The sequence below is a fragment of the Gigantopelta aegis genome, chromosome 15 (genome assembly GCF_016097555.1).
Source record: "Gigantopelta aegis isolate Gae_Host chromosome 15, Gae_host_genome, whole genome shotgun sequence".
Taxonomy (NCBI): Eukaryota; Metazoa; Mollusca; class Gastropoda; order Neomphalida; family Peltospiridae; genus Gigantopelta; species Gigantopelta aegis.
Genome location: NC_054713.1, coordinates 30,193,318 through 30,214,941, shown reverse-complemented (window position 1 = coordinate 30,214,941; position 21,624 = coordinate 30,193,318). Strand labels below are relative to the sequence as shown.

General features: G+C 35.1%; 1 protein-coding gene across 4 annotated transcripts in view; it reads right to left on the bottom strand.

The window, feature by feature from the left end:
- Window positions 1-386: 386 nt before the first annotated feature.
- Window positions 387-21,624, bottom strand: part of LOC121390191 (phospholipid scramblase 2-like) — a 32,819-nt gene continuing 11,581 nt past the window's right edge. The window contains exons 3-11 of one of the 4 annotated variants that reach the window (XM_041521949.1): window positions 19,666-19,833; window positions 16,640-16,780; window positions 14,718-14,795; window positions 11,603-11,679; window positions 8,923-9,053; window positions 7,916-8,036; window positions 5,023-5,125; window positions 2,573-2,631; window positions 387-1,512 (exon numbers count right to left, since the gene is read on the bottom strand). In XM_041521949.1, the coding sequence (XP_041377883.1) occupies window positions 1,471-1,512; window positions 2,573-2,631; window positions 5,023-5,125; window positions 7,916-8,036; window positions 8,923-9,053; window positions 11,603-11,679; window positions 14,718-14,795; window positions 16,640-16,780; window positions 19,666-19,833 (920 nt within the window). In that variant the 3' untranslated portion in view covers window positions 387-1,470. Of the gene's footprint in view, window positions 1,513-2,035; window positions 2,632-5,022; window positions 5,126-7,915; window positions 8,037-8,922; window positions 9,054-11,602; window positions 11,680-14,717; window positions 14,796-16,639; window positions 16,781-19,665; window positions 19,834-21,624 lie in introns of those variants that run through there. The other 3 variants (XM_041521946.1, XM_041521948.1, XM_041521945.1) reach the window with 3 other exon arrangements.

The window sequence follows — 21,624 nt, the reverse complement described above, 5'->3', positions numbered from 1 at the left end:
TCCAATGGCTAGTGGATTTTTAGAAAATAACTGATCCCATAGCTAGTGGATTTTTAGAAAATAACTGATCCCATAGCTAGTGGATTTTTAGAAAATCACTGATCCCATGGCTAGTGGATTTTAAAAATCATTGATCCCATGGCTAGTGGATTTTGAAAATCACTGATCACATGGCTAATGGATTTTGAAAATCACTGATCCAATGGCTAGTGGATTTTTAGAAAATAACTGATCCCATAGCTAGTGGATTTTTAGAAAATCACTGATCCCATGGCTAGTGGATTTTAAAAATCATTGATCCCATAGCTAGTGGATTTTAAAAATCATTGATCCCATGGCTAGCAGATTTAGAAAATCATTGATCCCATGGCTAGCAGATTTAGAAAATCATTGATCCCATGGCTAGCAGATTTAGAAAATCATTGATCCCATGGCTAGTGAATTTAAAAAAAAAATCACTGACCCCATGGCTAGTGGATTTTTAGAAAATTCTAGAAGCCCTATATAAATGCCAAACATATCCCTATGACCTTCGGAAAAGTAGCATCTCACCTTCTGATTTTGTCTTGGAGAGACAAAAACTTCAAAACTCTCCCCAGGAGAATATATATTTATTTTGGCCTGCTATTTTAAAAACAATAACAGCAGGTTACATTTTACTTCTTATTTCAAGCCCAGTGTCGATCCGTAACCTTTTCCCCAACACTTAATAACAGAGTAAAACGAAATGGTATACTGTCAAATAATTTTCTCAACTATTATATTGAAATCTTTTGAACACTGGATCCTGATAATATAGAAAGTGTAGCAAATTCACTGAGTTTATGGTTATAAATGCTGTTTGTGATAGCAGACGGTTCCAATGATGTTATAACATCAATAAACGAGATGTCTAGATTGTCACTAGCATAAATAATGTATATAATGTATAATTAAAAATATACCAGCTGCCCTCAAGGGATTCTATACAACATACTGATAAAAAAATATTCACTTTGGGCTTGGGGTTTTAAGACCCCATGCACAAAAGCCTATATTTAAAAAAACAAAAATACCCCCCCACCCCCCCACCCCCCCAAACCATCCTCTCGAACCCTAATATTTGGGTTTGCAATCTTTGGTATTTAAAGTTGAGAAATATGTTAAACATCAATCAGCAGAGGTGAGTTCAAGAGAGTGAGTGATTGCGGTCCCTCACTAGACTGGTTTCTGCACCCAACATTAGATGAATGTGATGTGACAGAAGACATGATACATGTCAAATTGTCAGCAAGCGCTCAGACTTCTGAACACGTCACAGATACATGCATGTGATATAATGACTTCCACAAAGAATATTAGACTAAATGTAAATTACATATAAAAGAAGCATAAAATTACACACATGAAAAAAAATTGGAATGTTGGTACAATTTCAATCATTCTGTTAGTTTGTTCACTGTAGGTTCACCGTCATCCACTTTTCTGAATTTAATTATTGTTGTTCTGTTTCTGCTCAAAGAACATGAAATCCTGAAAAAAGGGGGAAAGTTATAAATACTAATGTAAAAAACTAGTTCAACTAATCAGCTGAACCTCTTGTGACAAATTGGAAAAATTAAATAATATTCTAACAGAAGTAATTTAATCAGCATATACATATATTACAATGCGGAATTTGATTGGTTAATCAAATGCATTTGTTACATAAAAACACAAATTAACATAAAAATTAACAGCAAAATTTGATTGGTTTATTAATGAAGTTAACTTAGTTTTACTTAACATCATCACTAAAACACATTGATTTATTAATGATGGCCTACTGGATATCAAATGTTTGGTCATTTTAATGAATAGGCAGAGCAAACCCACTATATTTTTCTATTATTAGCAAGAGATCTTTTATATGCACCATCCCACAGTCAGGATAGCACATACCATGGCATTTGATATACCAGTCATGGTGCACTGGCTGGAATTAAAAATAGTCCAGTGGGTCCGCTAATGGGGATCTATCACAGACCGAAAATGCCTCAGGCGAGCGCTTTACCACTGAGCTATATCTGGCCCTATATTTACCTGTAAATGTGAATTCCTGACAGGTAGGAGATAAATGAGGTGTAATGGACGTATCTGTGTTAGTAGTGTTATATATACCTCACCAGTGGCAATAGTAATAAATAAGGTGCATCAGGTGTTTTTTTCACCTTGTTGTTGTTGTTTTTCTGGTTTTTGTTCAAATGTTTCGTTGCTGTTGTTTTGCTCTGTTGTTCTTTGCTTTCATATTTTTTTTTATTTTTTTTTCTGACAGGATGTACTCTCTGGATCAGTGCCTGAATGCTAATAAATAGCTAGACAAAACTGGTTTCTTTATGGATGTGCCTCTGACATACCAGTTGTGGAGCACTAGCTGGAATGATTGATCCTTGAAGCGAGTGCTTTACCACTGGGCTATAACCCGCTGCGGTTAATTAACCAAATGTATTTACTGCATAGAAACATGATTTAACATCTGTAAATGTTTAACTCAGGGATTCCATAACTCAGCCGACTCATTATTTAAATGTCTGCATGAAAATAAACAACTTACAATGAGGAAGACAGCTGCCAAGAGAACCGCCTTCATTTTCACATCAAGATCCATTGGAACTGAAAACAAAGCCAAACAATTCACAGCCACCAGCACAACACAACCGAATGAGATTCTGTATAGTGATGCCATTCTTATAAAGTTGTACACAATAACAAATGAAGCATTCTGAGAGTACTATAAAGCAGGGGACAATATTACAAAATCTTAGGTAAACGGAAGTCAGTTCACGTGAATTTTACTCAGGTAACCGATTGTGTGGTTACGTGTCCTGAGTAACCGATTGTTCTCATAACTGATGAGTTTGGCCTACCTAATCCTAAAACACTTGAACTACGGTTCTGTGCTACATTGGTTGTTCAAATGTATTTAAAAACATAAACTGGTTTCCACTTTCGTTACTGCTATATGGTACTTTTAATTTTAGAATGTAATTGTTCACAACATTACCGATTGGTGGTTCTCATGATTTTAAAGTTGTGTAACCGACACGCGAATAGAATAGTTCTTGTGATTTTAAAGTTGCGTAACCGACATGCAAACAGAACAACAGTTCTTGTGATTTTAAAGTTGCGTAACCGACACGCGAACAGAACAACGGTTCTCATGATTTTAAAGTGGCATAACCGACACGTGAACAGAACAACGGTTCTCATGATTTTAAAGTTGCGTAACCGACACGCGAACAGAACAACGGTTCTCGTGAATTATTGTGTGACGTAAAGTAATACATGTACATGTCCCTCCAGGACCCAACAAATTTTTATATCTCAGCCCAACATTTTTAATAGAATTATGACCAGATCATGTTTGACTTTCATGTGAATTTATTCTGGGCCTTATAACTATCAAAAATCATCAAATTCCCAAGAATTCAAAGTAAAACTATACATGATAAAATTACACATTCAGCACAACATCTTAAGGCACTGCAAACAACAAACAAACAAAAAGAGAAAGAAAAAGAAGAGAAAGTGTCTGAATACTATATGTGGAACAGACAAATGGACAGACAAAGACAAAACCTATAGTCCTCTTCAGTGAGAATGGTATGGGACTACATGTACTAACTAATACACCAAAAAATTACAAATACTTAACTGATGTCAGTATACTTTGATCTACCATATTCTATATTTAATACCTTATGACTCTCTTCCTTTTCTCTCAATTTTTGAAGATAAAATATATATATATATATATATATATATCAGGGGTGGGGAAAAGCCCTTTTCTCCCGGTCTGGGACCGATTCTCGATCTCTGAGACCAAAAGAATTTTTTTTAAACGTGTGTTTGCCACTCCCACTTTTGTCATTCTTGTCGGTCCGAAACACCTGTCCATTTCTATTACTGGCACAAATTCTTATCCGTCAAGTGGACCGGCCTGCCCAGACATGATTTAAAATAATAAATAAATAGTGGTCAATATGGCCTGTGTTTCAGACGTCTGTGATTTTAAAGTCTGCCTAAGTATATATCGTCAGTCACTGAAGTCGGACCTACAGTAGTGTCAATCCACAGCCACTAGACTAGACATTAATTTTGTCAAAGTTGCTGAGCCAGTCAAGAGATTAAATGGACGTTAACAATAACACCATTCTTGGTGAGAGAGCCATCAAGGTATTACACTCCAATTAAAACAAAGGACCCAGAGTTTGCAACTGGTTACAATCAACACCTGTCAACACCTATGTACAGAGCTTTGTCACGTCGAGTGTCCCAGTTCAAAGCAAGACTTTTGTGCAATACAAACTGCTTGAAATAGCATAAAATATACTGAAATAATCTATAAATGTATTTATTGTTGACTGTTCAATGTAGTCTATCCAATAATTATAAAGGATTTTAAAATTAACAAAAGGTTTCCAATTTTTTGTTAACAAGTGGGAGTAAGCAGAACAGCTACATGTACTGGTTATCTCAAGAGCCAGTAAAAGTCAAATTTCATCCAATCAGTGATGACATTATTAATCTCTTTGTCTAAACATGTGCTAACTCAGGCTGTCAAACGCTTCAATGGTGCGATCTTTTATTAATTTTCAGGACACAGTACTGAATACTGGTACTTTTTATACATATATGGGATTTAAATTCATAACTTTTATTCCTTTTTTTATATTATTTATTCCATTATGTAAAATATATACAATTTGTGGGTTTTTCCCCCCCCCCCCCCCACTCGAATCACTAATGTGATAAAAAAAAGTTATTATTTTTATTCCATTCTTTTCCCCCCTCTTCCCCCCCCCCCCGTTAATGATGACATCAAGCAGGACCGATTGATCATTTTATTTTTCCCCACCCCTGATATATATATATATATATATATATATATATAAACCACTTTATTATAAAATTTGACGACTTAGAAACGATGATTCAACGGGGGGGGTTTTTCCAGCAAAGAGTAAATATGAAACAAACTTGATGAAAATATAAATGTCTTACATGTAACACCAAAGTTGTCAGCATCAGTAAACATCTCTTTAATTAGCCCAGTCCACTGTTTACTGATCTTACCAACCTCTGTACTCTCATCTTTAGAGAAAACCTGAAAGTATAGAGAATAAACACTACTCAGTCATCTTACCAACAGACTTAAAGGTTGTTTAGTATAACGACACCACTAGAGCACATTTATTAACCATCGGCTATTGGAGATCAAGCATATAGTAATAATAATAATAATAATAATAATAATAATAATAAAATCTTTATTTATAGAAGGTAACTCAGTTAGTTCTAGACTATTCTCCCCTGAGGCCTTCTTACTAATTATAACAATAATTTCAACATACATGTAATTATAGTCATCAGAGGAAACCATCTACATTTTTCCTAATGCAGCAATGGATCTTTTACATGCACTTTCTCACAGACAGGAAAGCATGTATCATGGCCTTTGACCAGTTGTGGTGCACTGGTTGGAACGAGAAAAAAAACAGTCAGTTGAATGGATCCACTGAGGTGGTTTGATTCTGCGATGCAAGCACCTCAAGCGAGCACTCTACCAATAGAGATGTGCAATATTAATGGTATACTGATATATCATGCAAAAAATGATAACCCTACTGAATATATAATTATTTAAAAAGTATGTGGACTATAACTTTTATATTTCACACCCATTACTATATGGCTATTTGCCATGTTCAGTGAAAATATTCGGCCCATAGGTCAAATATTGTTAAAATAGCAACATCTTCAAAATTGTATGCAAAAAAATGCAATGTCAGACAGCATGGGAATAAGTGCAATGAGCGTCACATTGTTTTTACTTACAATTCTAAAGTACGTACTCTGGCTGGGTAAATATTGTAACGAAAACAATAAGAGCTAAATTTACGAAGCCTGTTTTTTTTAAACACAGATGATTAAGCATAGTAACTGTATGTAGTTACACGCGTGTAAAACATAAACAGGTGATTAAGCATAGTAACTGTATGTAGTTACACGCGCGTAAGACATACACAAGTGTTTTAAGCATTGTCAATGTATGTAGTTACACGCGTGTAAGACATAAACATGTGTTTAAGCATAGTAACTGTATGTAGTTACACGCGCGTAAGACATAAAGATGTGTTTAAGCATAGTAACTGTATGTAGTTACACGCGTATAAGACAAACAGGTGTTTAAGCATTGTAAATGTATGTAGTCACACACACGTAGAAGACATAAACAGGTGTTTAAGCATTGTAAATGTATGTAGTTACACGCGTGTAAGACATAAACATGTGTTTAAGCATAGTAACTGTATGTAGTTACACGCGCGTAAGACATAAAGATGTGTTTAAGCATAGTAACTGTATGTAGTTACACGCGTATAAGACAAACAGGTGTTTAAGCATTGTAAATGTATGTAGTCACACACACGTAGAAGACATAAACAGGTGTTTAAGCATTGTAAATGTATGTAGTTACACACGTATAAGACATAAACAGGTGATTAAGCAAAGTAACTGTATGTAGTTACACGCGCGTAAGACATAAACATGTGTTTAAGCATAGTAACTGTATGTAGTTACACGCGTGTAAGACATAAACATGTGTTTAAGCATTGAAAATGTATGTAGTTACATGTGTGTAAGACATAAACAAGTGTTTAAGCATTGTAAATGTATGTAGTTACACGCGTATAAGACAAACAGGTGTTTAAGCATAGTAACTGTATGTAGTTACACATGTAGAAGACAAACAGGTGTTTAAGCATTGTAAATGTATGTAGTTACACACGTATAAGACATAAACAGGTGATTAAGCAAAGTAACTGTATGTAGTTACACGCGCGTAAGACATAAACATGTGTTTAAGCATAGTAACTGTATGTAGTTACACGCGTGTAAGACATAAACATGTGTTTAAGCATTGAAAATGTATGTAGTTACATGTGTGTAAGACATAAACAAGTGTTTAAGCATTATAAATGTAAGTAGTTACACGCGTATAAGACAAACAGGTGTTTAAGCATAGTAACTGTATGTAGTTACACATGTAGAAGACAAACAGGTGTTTAAGCATTGTAAATGTATGTAGTTACACACGTGTAAGACACAAACATGTGTTTAAGCATTGTAAATGTATGTAGTTACACGCGTGTAAGACATAAACAGGTGTTTAAGCATAGTAACTGTATGTAGTTACACGCGTGTAAGACATAAACAGGTGTTTAAGCATTGTAACTGTATGTAGTCACACACGTGCAAGACACAAACAGGTGTTTAAGCATTGTAAATGTATGCAGTTACATGTACATGTATAAGACATAAACATGTGTTTAAGCATTGTAACTGTATGTAGTTTCATTCATATAAGATATAAACAGGTGTTTAAGCATTGAAAATGTGTGTAGTTACACGCATGTAAGACATAAACAGGCTTAGTAAACTTAAATCTTTATATATTTTTTAACAACACCACTAGAGCACATTGATTTATTAATCAACGGCTATTAGATGTCAAACATCTGGTAATTCTCATATATAGTCTTAGAGGAAACTAATTACTTTTTTTTCATTAGTAACAATAAAGGGATCTTTTACATGCACCATCCAACAAACAGAATAGCACATACCATGGCCTTTCATTTACCAGTCGTGGGGCACTGGCTGGAACGAGAAATAGCCCAATGGGCCCACTGACGGGGATCAATCCCAGACCGATCGCGCATCAAGAGAGCTCTTTACCACTGAGCTACATCCATCCCGCTCCTATATGTAAGTAAAGTTTCGACCTGAAAGTTTCATAATTTCCTTCAAATTTTCCCATAAAAACAAAAACTTTCCCCGAGACTTAAAACCATACATGTGATTGTTTCTGCCACATCCCCTGTGTGTTTCTTACATTGAATTCCTGATCCCAGGTGCAGCAAGGTCCCTGACAAATACAGCATGGGCCCTTAATCTGGAGAATCATATTCATGTCAGCATCAAGAAGTGCATACCGTGGTTCCCAGCAGCTTCCCCTGAAACAAACAAGTTACTCTTTTATTATATAATACTCAAGTCTTTGTTTTAATATGTAACACGTAAGTCTTTCTTTTATGATATAATACTCAAGTTTTTGTTTTAATAATATATAATACACAACATTTTGTTTTAATATGTAATTCACAAGTGTTTCTTTTAATAAATAATAGTAAATTTTTTGTTATAATATATAATACCATATGTAATACATTGATAAGTCTTTCTTTTAATATATATTAATCATGTTTTTGTTTTAATATGTAATGCATACATGTATGACCTTTTTTTAATATTCTTAATACAAAAGACTTATTTTTAATATGTAATACAAAAGTCATATTTAAATAAGTAATACACAAGTCTTTGTTTTAACATGTAATTAACAAGTCTTTGTTTTCATATGTAATACATTTATAAGTATTTCTTTTAATATACAATATGCATGTTTTTGTATAAATATGTAATACACAAAACTTTGTTTTAATAGTTCTTAATTCAAAAAACTTAATTTTAATCTGCAATATATGACACATATAAAATGTAATACATGTCTTTATTTTAATATGTAATACACAAGTGATATCTATAAATATGTAATACACAAGTCTTTGTTTTAATATGTAATACACAAGTCTTTATTTTAATATGTAATACAGAAATGATATCTAAACATGTAATACACAAGTCTTTGTTTTAATATGCAATACATTCTTCTGCATGACAAAAACTAGTTGAGAGGTGTTATGTTGATAAATGTATAATTCTGTACCTTTCAATTTTTAAATATCACCATTATATTACATTAACATGATTATACTCTATTAAACTGCAATGACATGTCCCATAAAGCTGACTAATGTATAGGTGTATGGACAAACTTACATCTGTCTGACATATCCGATTGGGTGTCCCACAGGCGACTCAACGGTCAGGAAGTGAGCACAGCAATCAATCCCAGCACACCAGGGACAACCCGCACAACACTTGAACTCCCTCTGTACTCGGATCACCTCCTAGAATATACAAGATAAACAATAAAAACAGCACAACACTTGAACTCCCTCTGTACTCGGATAATCTCCTAGAATATACAAGATAAATAATAAAAACAGCACAACACTTGAACTCCCTCTGTACTCTGATCACCTCTTAGAATATACAAGATAAACAATAAAAACAGCACAACACTTGAACTCCCTCTGTACTTGGATCACCTCCTAGAATACACAAGATAAACAATAAAAACAGCACAACACTTGAACTCCCTCTGTACTCGGATAACCTCCTAGAATACACAAGATAAACAATAAAAACAGCACAACACTTGAACTCCCTTTGTACTCGGATAACCTCCTAGAATACACAAGATAAACAATAAAAACAGCACAACACTTGAACTCCCTCTGTACTCGGATCACCTCTTAGAATATACAAGATAAACAATAAAAACAGCACAACACTTGAACTCCCTCTGTACACGGATCACCTCCTAGAAACACACAAGATAAATAATAAAAACAGCACAACACTTGAACTCCCTCTGTACACGGATCACTTCCTAGAAACACACAAGATAAATAATAAAAACAGCACAACACTTGAACTCCCTCTGTACTGGGATAAACTCCTAGAATACACAAGATAAATACTAAAAACAGCACAACACTTGAACTCCCTCTGTTCTGAGATAACCTCCTAGAATACAGAAGATAAATACTAAAAACAGCACAACACTTGAACTCCCTCTGTACCGGGATAACCTCCTAGAATACACAAGATAAATAATAAAAACAGCACAACACTTGAACTCCCTCTGTACTCGGATCACCTCCTAGAATACACAAGATAAATAATAAAAACAGCACAACACTTGAACTCCCTCTCTACTCAGATCACCTCCTAGAAACACACAAGATAAATAATAAAAACAGCACAACACTTGAACTCTCTCTGTACTTGGATAACCTCCTAGAGTACACAAGTTAAATAATAAAAACAGCACAACACTTGAACTTCCTCCCTACTCGGATCACCTCCTAGAAACACACAAGATAAATAATAAAAAGAGCACAACACTTGAACTCCCTGTGTACTCGGATCACCTCATAGAAACACACAAGATAAATAATAAAAACAGCACAACACTTGAACTCCCTCTGTACTCAGAAACACACAAGATAAATAATAAAAACAGCACAACACTTGAACTCCCTCTGTACTCAGAAACACAAGATAAATAATAAAAACAGCACAACACGTGAACTCCCTCTGTACTCGGATCACCTCCTAGAATACACAAGACCAATAATAAAAACAGCACAACACTTGAACTCCCTCTGTACTCAGAAACACACAAGATAAATAATAAAAACAGCACAACATGTGAACTCCCTCTGTACTCGGATCACCTCCTAGAATACACAAGATAAATAATAAAAACAGCACAACACTTGAACTTCCTCTGTACTCGGATCACCTCATAGAAACACACAAGATAAATAATAAAAACAGCACAACACTTGAACTCCCTCTGTACACGGATCACCTCATAGAAACACACAAGATAAAAATAATAAAAAGAGCACAACACTTGAACTCCCTCTCTACTTGGATAACCTCAAAGAAACACAAGAATTCTGTGGAATTGAAAATCTTGTCTACCATAAATTGACCGGTGAATAAAGAAAAGTTTGACTCATTTGTTTCATAAACGTGAAATGGAATATACTTTTATAAGTTGTGGTTTTATAACAAATAAAATTAAAAAATAAAATTCTAATGCATTCAGTCGCATTATTTTGTACTGTAAACATTGGACCATTATGTCATGACATCACTGACATTACTTCATGTAATGCACATCGGGTGGGTCCATTGGAGCTATTTCTCGTCCTAGCCAGTGCACCATGACTGGTATATATCAACGGCTGTGGTATGTGCTATCCTGCCTGTGGGATTGTGCATATAAAAGATCCTTTGCTACTAATGGAAAAATATAGCAGGTTTCCTCTCTAAGAACAAGAACAAGTTTATTCAATATTACGGCCATAGGCCCAAAATACACACAAAAAACCACATATATTTTTTCGCATGCAAGTGGTTAACTTACAAAACATCATCACTTAGCTTTCTTATTACAGATACCCGATATAAAAACAATGACAAAAAATTATACAGCAATAGTTCATTTGTAGAAGACATCAGCTTCACAAAAATAATCGAGTAATACATGTAGTTGGTCTTCAATAAAAAAAACCTCATCATTATTTCTACCAAAATGGCACCATCTTTGTTCATAGGTTATATTGTTAAATTTGCCAGTGTCTACAGCTAATCCAAAGTTACTGCATCTAAACTTTGACAGGGCCCTTTTGACATGTACCGCAAAGTTAAGTTGCAAGTACCGTTCGATATTCAAAAGAGATTTATATGTCAAAATAGCCAAATGTTGACATCCAACAGTTAATGATTAATAAATCAATGTGCCTCTAGTGGTGTCATTAAAGAAAACAAACAAACAAACTATGGGTACTTCATTAATTTAGTTGAGTATATAACACACCTGTCCCATGTTGTCAGTGATATGCATAATAAATCCTCGCTGTGGTCCACAACACTGTCTAGTGCACATATCAGATTCTGAAATAAGCAAAGAGAGATGGTAAACACTTTAAAACCAGCACACCGCTTGTAACTTCTGATACTCAAATAAGGACTGCATGTTTGTCATCTTTGGTGAATTTATTGATGTATCAGATTCTGAAATAAGCAAAGAGAGACGGTAAACAGTTTGAAACCAGCACACTTCTTGTAAGTTCTGATATTCAAATATGGACTGCATGTTTGTCATTTTTGATGAATTTATTGATGTACTAGTCACAATTTTTACACAAAATGTTTGACTATTAAAGAGACTTCCTGAGTTTGCTGCCATTGTTATATGTTTACGACTAACAGATCCCGTTTGATGACTAACATTACACGTTAAAGATATTTTCCTGTTTATAATATTAAAGATATTTTCCTGTTTATAATATTAAAGATATTTTCCTGTTTATAATATTAAAGATATTTTCCTGTTTATAATATTAAAAATAGTTATATGTTTATAATATTAAAGATTTTTTCCTGTTTATAATATTAAAGATTTTTTCCTGTTTATAATATTAAAGATATTTTCCTGTTTAGAATATAAGGACATGTATCTGTATAAATTAGGGGATAACCCTACGCGTTAGCGGAGCCAATAAAACGGTAAATCTGCTACTGTAACACCACCGATATACGTACGCAAATCAGAAAACACAGTAGGGTTATCCCTATTCTAATTAAACTGTTTGCTGGTTGATTTTAAATAGGAAATTGTCACATTTGTAGTAAGAATAAGCCTATAAATGTCACCAGCTGGTGACGTCATTAGGCAGCCCATTAACAGACAATGGGTGGTCGGACAGTTAGCGGCTCGAACATAGATATGTAATTTGACATACTTAATCTGCTCTCATGATTAGATAATGACTAATAAAGAATAACATGTTCATTTCTGACATAAAAACTTCTCAGTATTTAACGACTTCTGTACGTAATATGAACGCTACAGAAATTGTCTTTATGACGTCATTACAAAACAACCCTGTTCCTCGCTTAACCTATGACATATTTCTGCCAGAAAATTTGCGACTGGTATATCGGTGATTTTACCACCTGAAATTTTTAGCAGGGATCCAATCAGATTCGTTCTTACAAATGTGTTGAATTAGAATACGGGGTTTGTTGTCATTTCTAATGTAAAAATTTGTAGTAGCCAAAACCCGAGTTTACATTCCAGTCATTTCTGTACGTATGGAAAAATATATTAGGAAGAATATCATTAAAAGATTACTGCAAACATAAGCACTGTTTAACATACAGTAAAGTACATTTATAATGAACATGCTTTGAACAAAGTGATCGTAAAGTCCCGTTTATCTCCATATATTATATTAACATTTGTTAATATGTACAATATGAACTACTGCTATAACAAACTAACTATCATGGTCCCTTCCGGTTCGTTATAAGAGTAATTTACTGTATTAAAGATATTTTCATGTAAGTATGTGTACATGTATACATGTATATACACAACTGGTGTAACAAAGACCATGGTATGTACTATCCTGTCTGTGGGATGGTGCATATAAAAGATCCCTTGCTGCTAATGGAAAAGAGTAGCCCATGCAGTGGCGAAAGCGGGTTTCCTCTCTCAATATCTGTGTGGTCCTTAACCATACATGTATGTCTGATGCCATATAACCGTAAATAAAATGTGTTGAGTGCATCATTAAATAAAACATTTCCTTCCTTCCTTCCTGTATAAATAAGGGGTTCGTTGTCTTTCTAGTGTTTGTAGTAGCCCAAACCTGATTTTACATTCCAGTCATTTCGTATGTATGGAAAAATATAATATACTATGTACATATGTATTAAGAAGAAAATCAACAATGACTACTGATGTAACCATTAGCACACGAATGAAAACACATTAAATCTACACACACTGGTAAATTCTAAACAAGAAACTATCTTTACTATGTACGTTAGTTGTAGTTGCTAAACTGATTCTGCCAATGAGAAACATCTTACATTTATGGCTACGAACTCAGGACAGTCTCTTTATTCACTGATCATTTCACACAAAACATTACAAACAATTCTAACAATTACAAACAACTTATTTAGTTAAAAATACTCATAACTCAGTTTTAAACATCCTTTCCATATGACCTGTTTTATGTAATAATGTCCCATTTGACTTAATGACATCATTTTCTGAAGTTTATTGAAGGATAACATTCAGGTTTTATTTTGCACAATGTCGTCCCAATAAGTATAGAGTAAACAGTGTCGTAGCTAGGATTTTTTGTCGGGGGGTGGGAGGTGTGGGTGTGGGGGGCAACTGAGTAGTTAATAGTCTAAAATTCCTTAAATGGTTAAGAAGAGAATTTTCTTTAAGTTTCTATAATTTATTCCGGATTTTTTCCCCCACCGCTAGCTATGGTCCTGGTAAATTGTATTACAGTGGAAAGTTTACGGCTGATAAACCTTTTTTCTCCTATGCCTGCAGTACCCCAGAAAGAGCCCATCTCAGATAGAAGCCACTGATAATACATTGTCTTACATATTCCTTTGAGAAAACCGTGTGTCATATTTATGGTATCACACATTGATCTCCAATATATGTTGCAGACTGATTTAAAGACATTCGATTGGCTGTCAAATCCATCAATTTTTAATTATTGACACCAGTTGCCATCTATGATAAGTACAGGGATGTGAGAGGGGCTGGAACAAAAAATCTTACTGCGGCCCGGAGACCAGGGGCCACTCAAGGGCCCCTGAAGGAAAACTGTTGTTTGCAACCCATGGAACTGTCAAACATTGCATTCAATGCTAACAAATCTAAACTGGTTATAACTTATAATACAAGGCACACATCATAAACTTGAAACTGTGAAAATATGCAAATGAACCTCGTGTAGTCAACAATAATGAACATCATGTTTTTGGGTTTTTTAGACGAAATGGAAAAGTGCGTTTATGCGTTTCCACATAGCTCTCACATCCCTGTATGTATTTCAACCAGGTTGAAAACTGGCAGGTGCCCAGTCACCCAAAACCATGTTTATTTCCCTTACCTTCTGCTGCAAAATACACCTGCTGACCCAGATTGTTGACAACTTTGTATTTGTTAGCAGTTTCCCACCCAGTAACCACTGAAAAAATAACAGCAAATACAATTAATACACAGAAATGTTTGCACAGCACTTTTTTAACCACTGGCTATATTAAGCATGTAACACTACTCATTATTGTAAAACATAGTAAAACATAGTCTGTAGAGAAGACATTAATAATTTTACTCACTATCCAAATCTGAGTTACACTGTAAGCTGCATTAGTGATCAGTTATAATCACGACACCACCGAGGCCAGTCAGTCTGCAGAGAAGACATTAATAATTTTACTCACTATCCAAATCTGAGTTACACTGCAAGTTGCATTAGTGATCAATTATAATCAGAAGAGCAGGACATAGCCCAGTGGTAAAACGCTCGCTTGATGTGCGGTCGGTTTGGGATTGACCCCCGTCAGTGGACCCATTGAGTTATTTCTCATTACGGCCAGTACACCAGAACTGGTATATCAAAGGCTGTGGCACATGCTATCCTGTCTGTGGGACTGTGCATATAAAAGATCCCTTGCTACTAATGGAAAAATGTAGGTTTTTTTTCTCTAAGACTATATGTCAAAAATACCCAATGTTTGACATCCAATTGCCAATGATTAACAAATCAATGTGCTCTAGTTGTGTTGTTAAACAAAACAAAAGGAAACTAATATTGAACAGGTATTAAAGGTACAATTTGTGATTTATAGAGTTTATTCAGGTGTACATGACACGACGTGCTTGGTTCTAATGATTCAAATCCTTCTTAAATTTTATACATTTCCAAACCATCACATAATCAATAATCAAAAGGTGACTGGTTGGTACAAACCAATTATAACAGACGATGAAATTCCAACAGACTGCCAATATGAAGTTTCACTTTCTGATTTATGAGTTGGACAATTTCAAGTCTGTTTTGTTTAATGACACCACTAGCAGCGATAGAAATAACCAGAATTTTTTATTTGTCCACCGGACAAGCACATTGCTAAATCTACTTGTCCAGTAATATTTTCACTTGTCAAAAGTTTTATTTTATTCAAGTACAAGGACTGTAGTTTTGCTCAAAATGAAACTGCACTGAACATTTGACTTGTCCGCTGGACAACCATTGATGTACATCTTGCTTGTCCAAGCAAATATTCACTCATCAAGATAAACGGACACGTGCTTATTTCGAACACTGACTAGAGCATATTGATTTATTAATCATCGGCTATTAAATAATTTTGACGTTTTTCCCTTATAAGCAAGGGATCTTTTATATGCACTATCCCACAGACATGACAGCACATACCACAGCCTTTGATATATCAGTCATGGTGCACTGGCTGAAACGAGAAATAGCCCAATGAATCCACCAATGGGGATCGATCCTAGACTGAAAGCACATTAAATTTTATGACTAGAATTACAATTAACAATAACTATCAAAATACAAGACAAAACAGACACAACATCAAACTGTCTGTCTCAATCTCTACCTCTGTCGCTCTGTCTCTATCTCACTTTCTGTCTGTCATGTTCTCTCCCTCCCTCCCTCCCTCCCTCCATCTCTCTTGTTTGTATTAGAAAAATTACACCATCACATCATTAAAAGTATTTGTTACAATTAAATGAAATGTCTTGCCTACCATAAATGTTTTCGATGCACTGGGATGAACATGCATAGGTGCAACTATGAACCAAGTTTGAATGACCTGGGACTTTTAGTTTATGAAAAATTTATCTAAATGTGAAACTTTAATGTTAAACTTTAACACAAAAGTTGCCACAGTTAATGCTGCCATGGGAAAAGTAATATCTATATCTCACCTTTTAACTGCGTAAAAGTGAGACCCCAAAAAATTAAATAATAAAAAAAAAGAAATAAAAAAATGCACCTACTTTCGAGAAGTTCCACCTGTTGCTTGACGAGCAGCTGGTCTACTTGTGTGAGATACTCCAAGCCTGGCGGACAACCGGAAATCGCCTCAGGCTGATTCATCCACTTGACAGGTTGTCCAGATTGTCCAGGCATTGGTTGCACTGGTGTGCAAAAGAAAGGAATGTTTTATTAATGACTTATTGGAACGTTTTATTTAATGACACACTCAACACATTTTAATTTCAAAAGGTTATATGGTGTTGAACATATGATTAAGGATACACAGGTAATGAGATAATGAAAGAGGAAATCCATTGCCGGAATGCACTGGGCTACTCCTTTTTGATTAGCATCAAGTGATTTTTTTACATGCAGCATTCCACAGACAGGATAGTACATACCACAGCCTTTGTTACCGTACATCAGTTGTGGAGCACTCTGGAACGAGAAATAGCCCATGGGCCCACCAGCGGGGATCGATCCTAGACTGACCGCACATTGGGCAAGTGCTTTACCATTGGGCTAGATTCCTCCCTAATTCATATTGATACATCATATTTAATCACTTGGTTGAAACAAGTTGATACCAAATTTTACCTATCTATCCTTTTATATTTCCTTGGTTATTATTTTTATTTGGTTTTTCTTCTGATTATTCTTCTTACTACAGTGAAACCCCTCTAAACCGGACACCCTCAGGACCAAGTAAAAAGTCTGGTTTTAAGAGGAATCTGGTTTAGAGAGGTTCTATTCTGTACAGATATTTAAAAAGTCTGGTTTTTAGGGAATTCCAGTTAACAAAGGGTCTGGTTGTGAGAGGTTTCACTGTATATAAATACAGTGCTGTCCGGTGTATCGGCGCACCTAAACATTCAAAGACCATTTTCTATGTGACAACTGTGAAATACTTAATAAAATGTGTCTCTCACCAATGAAGCAGTGCATAATCTGACATACACTACAAATTGTTTTACGTCTGTAGTAAATAATTTTTTTTAAATTGTGCATAAATGTAAACAACCCCTTGTATATAAAATGATTTGCATGTCTGGTGATTCAGCGCAGTAGATGTGGATCGTTGACCCCACTATTTATAGACTGCTCATGACCTCACTCGATCTGTAGCCCATAAACGCTACACTACTGTCCCAGGATTATTTTAGTACTTTTTTGTTTTGTCTTGTTAAAAATCACACATGACACATTGGTTTCGGGATCGTTTTTTTGCGTGGCACAGTTTGTCATTACTGCAGACGGATGTTTATTGTTATGCATGCCTAAGATCCCTAAATGGATTTGTTTTCTCGGGTAGGATGTGCGCACACGTGGATCTTATTTTGCTTTTATTTTTTGTAACAATGTGACAATTAATTGTGAACTGGACTGACTGTCAAGTAAGGTGTTAAAACTTTCATTTTGTTTTCAGTTTTCTGAATTTTCCTTTTCAGTTTAAAAAAAAGTACTTAAAGGGACACACCCTAGTTACGGCTAGTTGTTAACCATTACGGCGTTGTTTTTCACTATTAAACCCATTTTTTTCACAAATAAAATTGCACTTTACTTACCATTTATTATTTAGGATATACATATCCATTCACCTGAAGTGTTTTTTGGTAATCCTGTTAATCCTGGTGTTTGTAATACCACAAAATGCATTTTTCGTATTTCTGAAAACGGACGCACGTTTGAGAAAAAAACGTTGGGCAGACAAGGTCTAATCTATTTTTAGACGGAATATTTCCATTTCAATGTCATAGACGTTGGTATACCACGTGACCGTTATCATTTTGGTTCGGTTTGTTTTCTCGTGCATGGTTCGCGCAATCAACATCCGATTTGTTGTTGTTCATTTGTGAGATTTTTCTTGATCTAAGTGTGTTACAGGTTTGTAGATTAACCAAATTATAATTTATTTTCGCTGGATGGAACTAGGGTGTGCGGCTTTAAGCGAAAAAAAAATTATACTGTTTACTATATACAATTTAAAAAAAAATTTAAATGCTGGGAAAGGTGTTTTTTGGACTGGTTTTAACATTCTTAATATCAATAAGGCTGAACTGCTTCACATTTATACACGAAAACACGTGAATGAATTTTTTTTTTTTATTATGATATAATTATTGATAATTCTAAAAAAAATTAATTTCACCATTAACAATAAATATGTTCATACTTGATTTGCTAAAAAAAACCCGACAACATGACAACTTCCTTAGCATAGTTAAGCAAAATACCAAGTGTACCGAATCACCGCATGTACCGAATCACTGGACGCACCAATACACCGGACATGGCTGTATATTAATCACCAATACTAGTGTTACTTATAATGGAATGTCAGGAACATTACTTATGGATAGGCGTGATATGAGGCCATATTTACTTTATCTTTTCATGGTAAAATACTAGGGTGTTTTACGAAAATCATAATTTACATTGAAGTATTTTTGTTGTCTAGCCAATCGTACTGTAGAATTATAATTGGCTGGACGATGAAAACAGTTTTTCTAGAATCTCGTGCTTTTTTTTTTTAATTCAGTTTGAGAAGTGTTCTCTCTTCACTTTGAATTTGGCTAACAAATGTGTTTGTATTTTTATTATTTGAATTTGCATGTGCTTGCTTCCAAGTGTGTTAAACTTTATTATCATCATTTGTGTAAAAGATTGAATATTTGGGTATGCAATGGGTATGGGACAGTTTTGGCATGCATGCTTCCATAAGAAAACTGTTCAAGCATGCCTGTCATGGGCATAAACTCTGACTTCGCCAGAGAGTTCTTTGCCATGAAAGTCAAACTTGATATATAACAGTACATGCTAAAGCTATACACAAAGTTTCAGCTCAATATCTCTAGGCATTGTGGAAAAAAACATCAGGACGAACAGACAGACAGACAGACGGATGGACGGACAGAGATGAAACCTATAGTTTCCTCCGTTTCGACCAGTAGGAGACTAATAATAATACACTGGTCTCCAAAGTTTTCTTGAATTACAAGAAAAAGAATAATTTCTGACAGTTAACATATTTCAAAACTCGACTAACTTTGAGGTTGACCCTGGGTATACTGCTGGTTCTGATACTGATATCCTTGAGGTGGTGCTCCATATTGGCCTGGCGGTGCTCCGTATTGGCCTGGCGGTGCTCCATATTGGCCTGGTGGTGCTCCATATTGGCCTGGTGGAGCCCCATAACCAGCTTGTGGGTTAGAACCTGTTGAATAGTAAATATACAGTATTGTTAGAATATTTAAGGGTGCAAAAACTAATTATATAAAGAGTTACGGGTATGGCAATTTCATTCTTTCTTTTAAACCTAGGAGAGTGACAACAAACATGAAGGGTTCACTTCTGTCTACTTGTTCCCTATCTATTTGCTGTCAGTAATAAATAAAAACTATTACAAAATAATATTATAGAGTTGGTCCTGAGTCTGCATCCATTGTAAGATGTTTTAGATTAACAGACCCTTTTTGATGACTAAAATGTCTTGTTCAGAGTACCAGAGGGCGGGATTTAGCTCAGTCGGTTGAGTGCTTGCTTGAGGTGGATCCATTCAGCTGATCGTGTTTTTTCTCATTCCAACCAGTGTACCACAACTGGATAAAGGCCGTGGTACATGTATGTGCTTTTTTGTCTGTGGGAAAGTGCATATAAAAGATCCCTTGCTGCTTATGGAAAAATGTAGCGGGTTTCCTCTAATGACTACGAGTCAGAATTACCAAATGTGCTCCAGTGGTGTCATTAAACAAAAGAAACTTCTTGTTCAGAGTACCAGTGTCTGCATAGCTAATGTGTATGCAGTTGTGTGCTAATGTTTGTAGCAGTCAACTAGAGCAAAATTATTAATTCATCTTCGGCTATTGAATATGCCAAACATTCTGTAATTCTGACATATATAGTCTTAGAGGAAAAAAAGAAAGAAATGTTTTATTTAACGACACACTCAACACATTTTATTTACAGTTATATGGCGTCAGACATACATTTGTATGGTTAAGGACCACACAGATATTGAGAGGAAACCCGCTATCGCCACTTCATGGGCTACTCTTTTCAATTAGCAGCAAGGGATCTTTTATATGCACCATCCCACAGACAGGATAGCACATACCACGACCTTTGATATATCAGTCATAGTCTCAGAGGAATCCCGCTACATTTTCCCATTAGTAGCAAGGGATCTTTTATATGCACTTTCCCAGACAGGACAGCACATACCACTGCATTTAATACAAGAGTCACTGGTTGAGATGGCAAAAATTAATGGATCCACTGAGGTGTTTCAGTCCTACCACCCAAACATCTCAAGCATCAAGTGTTTTACACAAGGGCGTTTTTCCCGCACCCAATTACTGGTCAGATTCTGGCTATGTTGGAAAATAACCCAAAAGATCCACTGATAGGATGTTTTGCATGAAATGCCATCTTCCCAACCATACTGTGACAGTAAAGTAAAGTAAAGTTTGTTTTATTTAATGACACCACTAGAGCAAATTGATTTTTTATCTTTATCGGCTATTGGACGTCAAACATATGGTCATTCTGACAATGTTTTTTTTTAGAGGAAACCCACTGTCGCACATAGGCTACTCTTTTATGACAGGCAGCAAGGGATCTTTTATTTGCACTTCCCACAGGCAGGATAGCACAAACCATGGCCTTTGTTGAACCAGTTATGGATCACTGGTAGGTGTAAGTGGTTTTCAGGCTTTCAAGCAAGATTTTGTGAAAAATAAGGGCTTTTTTAAGGGCAAAATTCTTAAAAAATAAGGGCTATTTTTAGGAATTTTTAGGAATTTTTTGACAAAAATAAGGACTGAAATTCAATAATCAATATAAAAGAAAAACATTCTGTACTCACCTCCAGGGAGACCATAAATACAAAAGCTAATTACCAACTCAGAAGAACATGCCAATGGTCATCAACAGCGATATTCAGCATATCAATACAACCAGATTAAAGTAATCTGATATGGTGCAAATCCATGCTGAATATGATGCT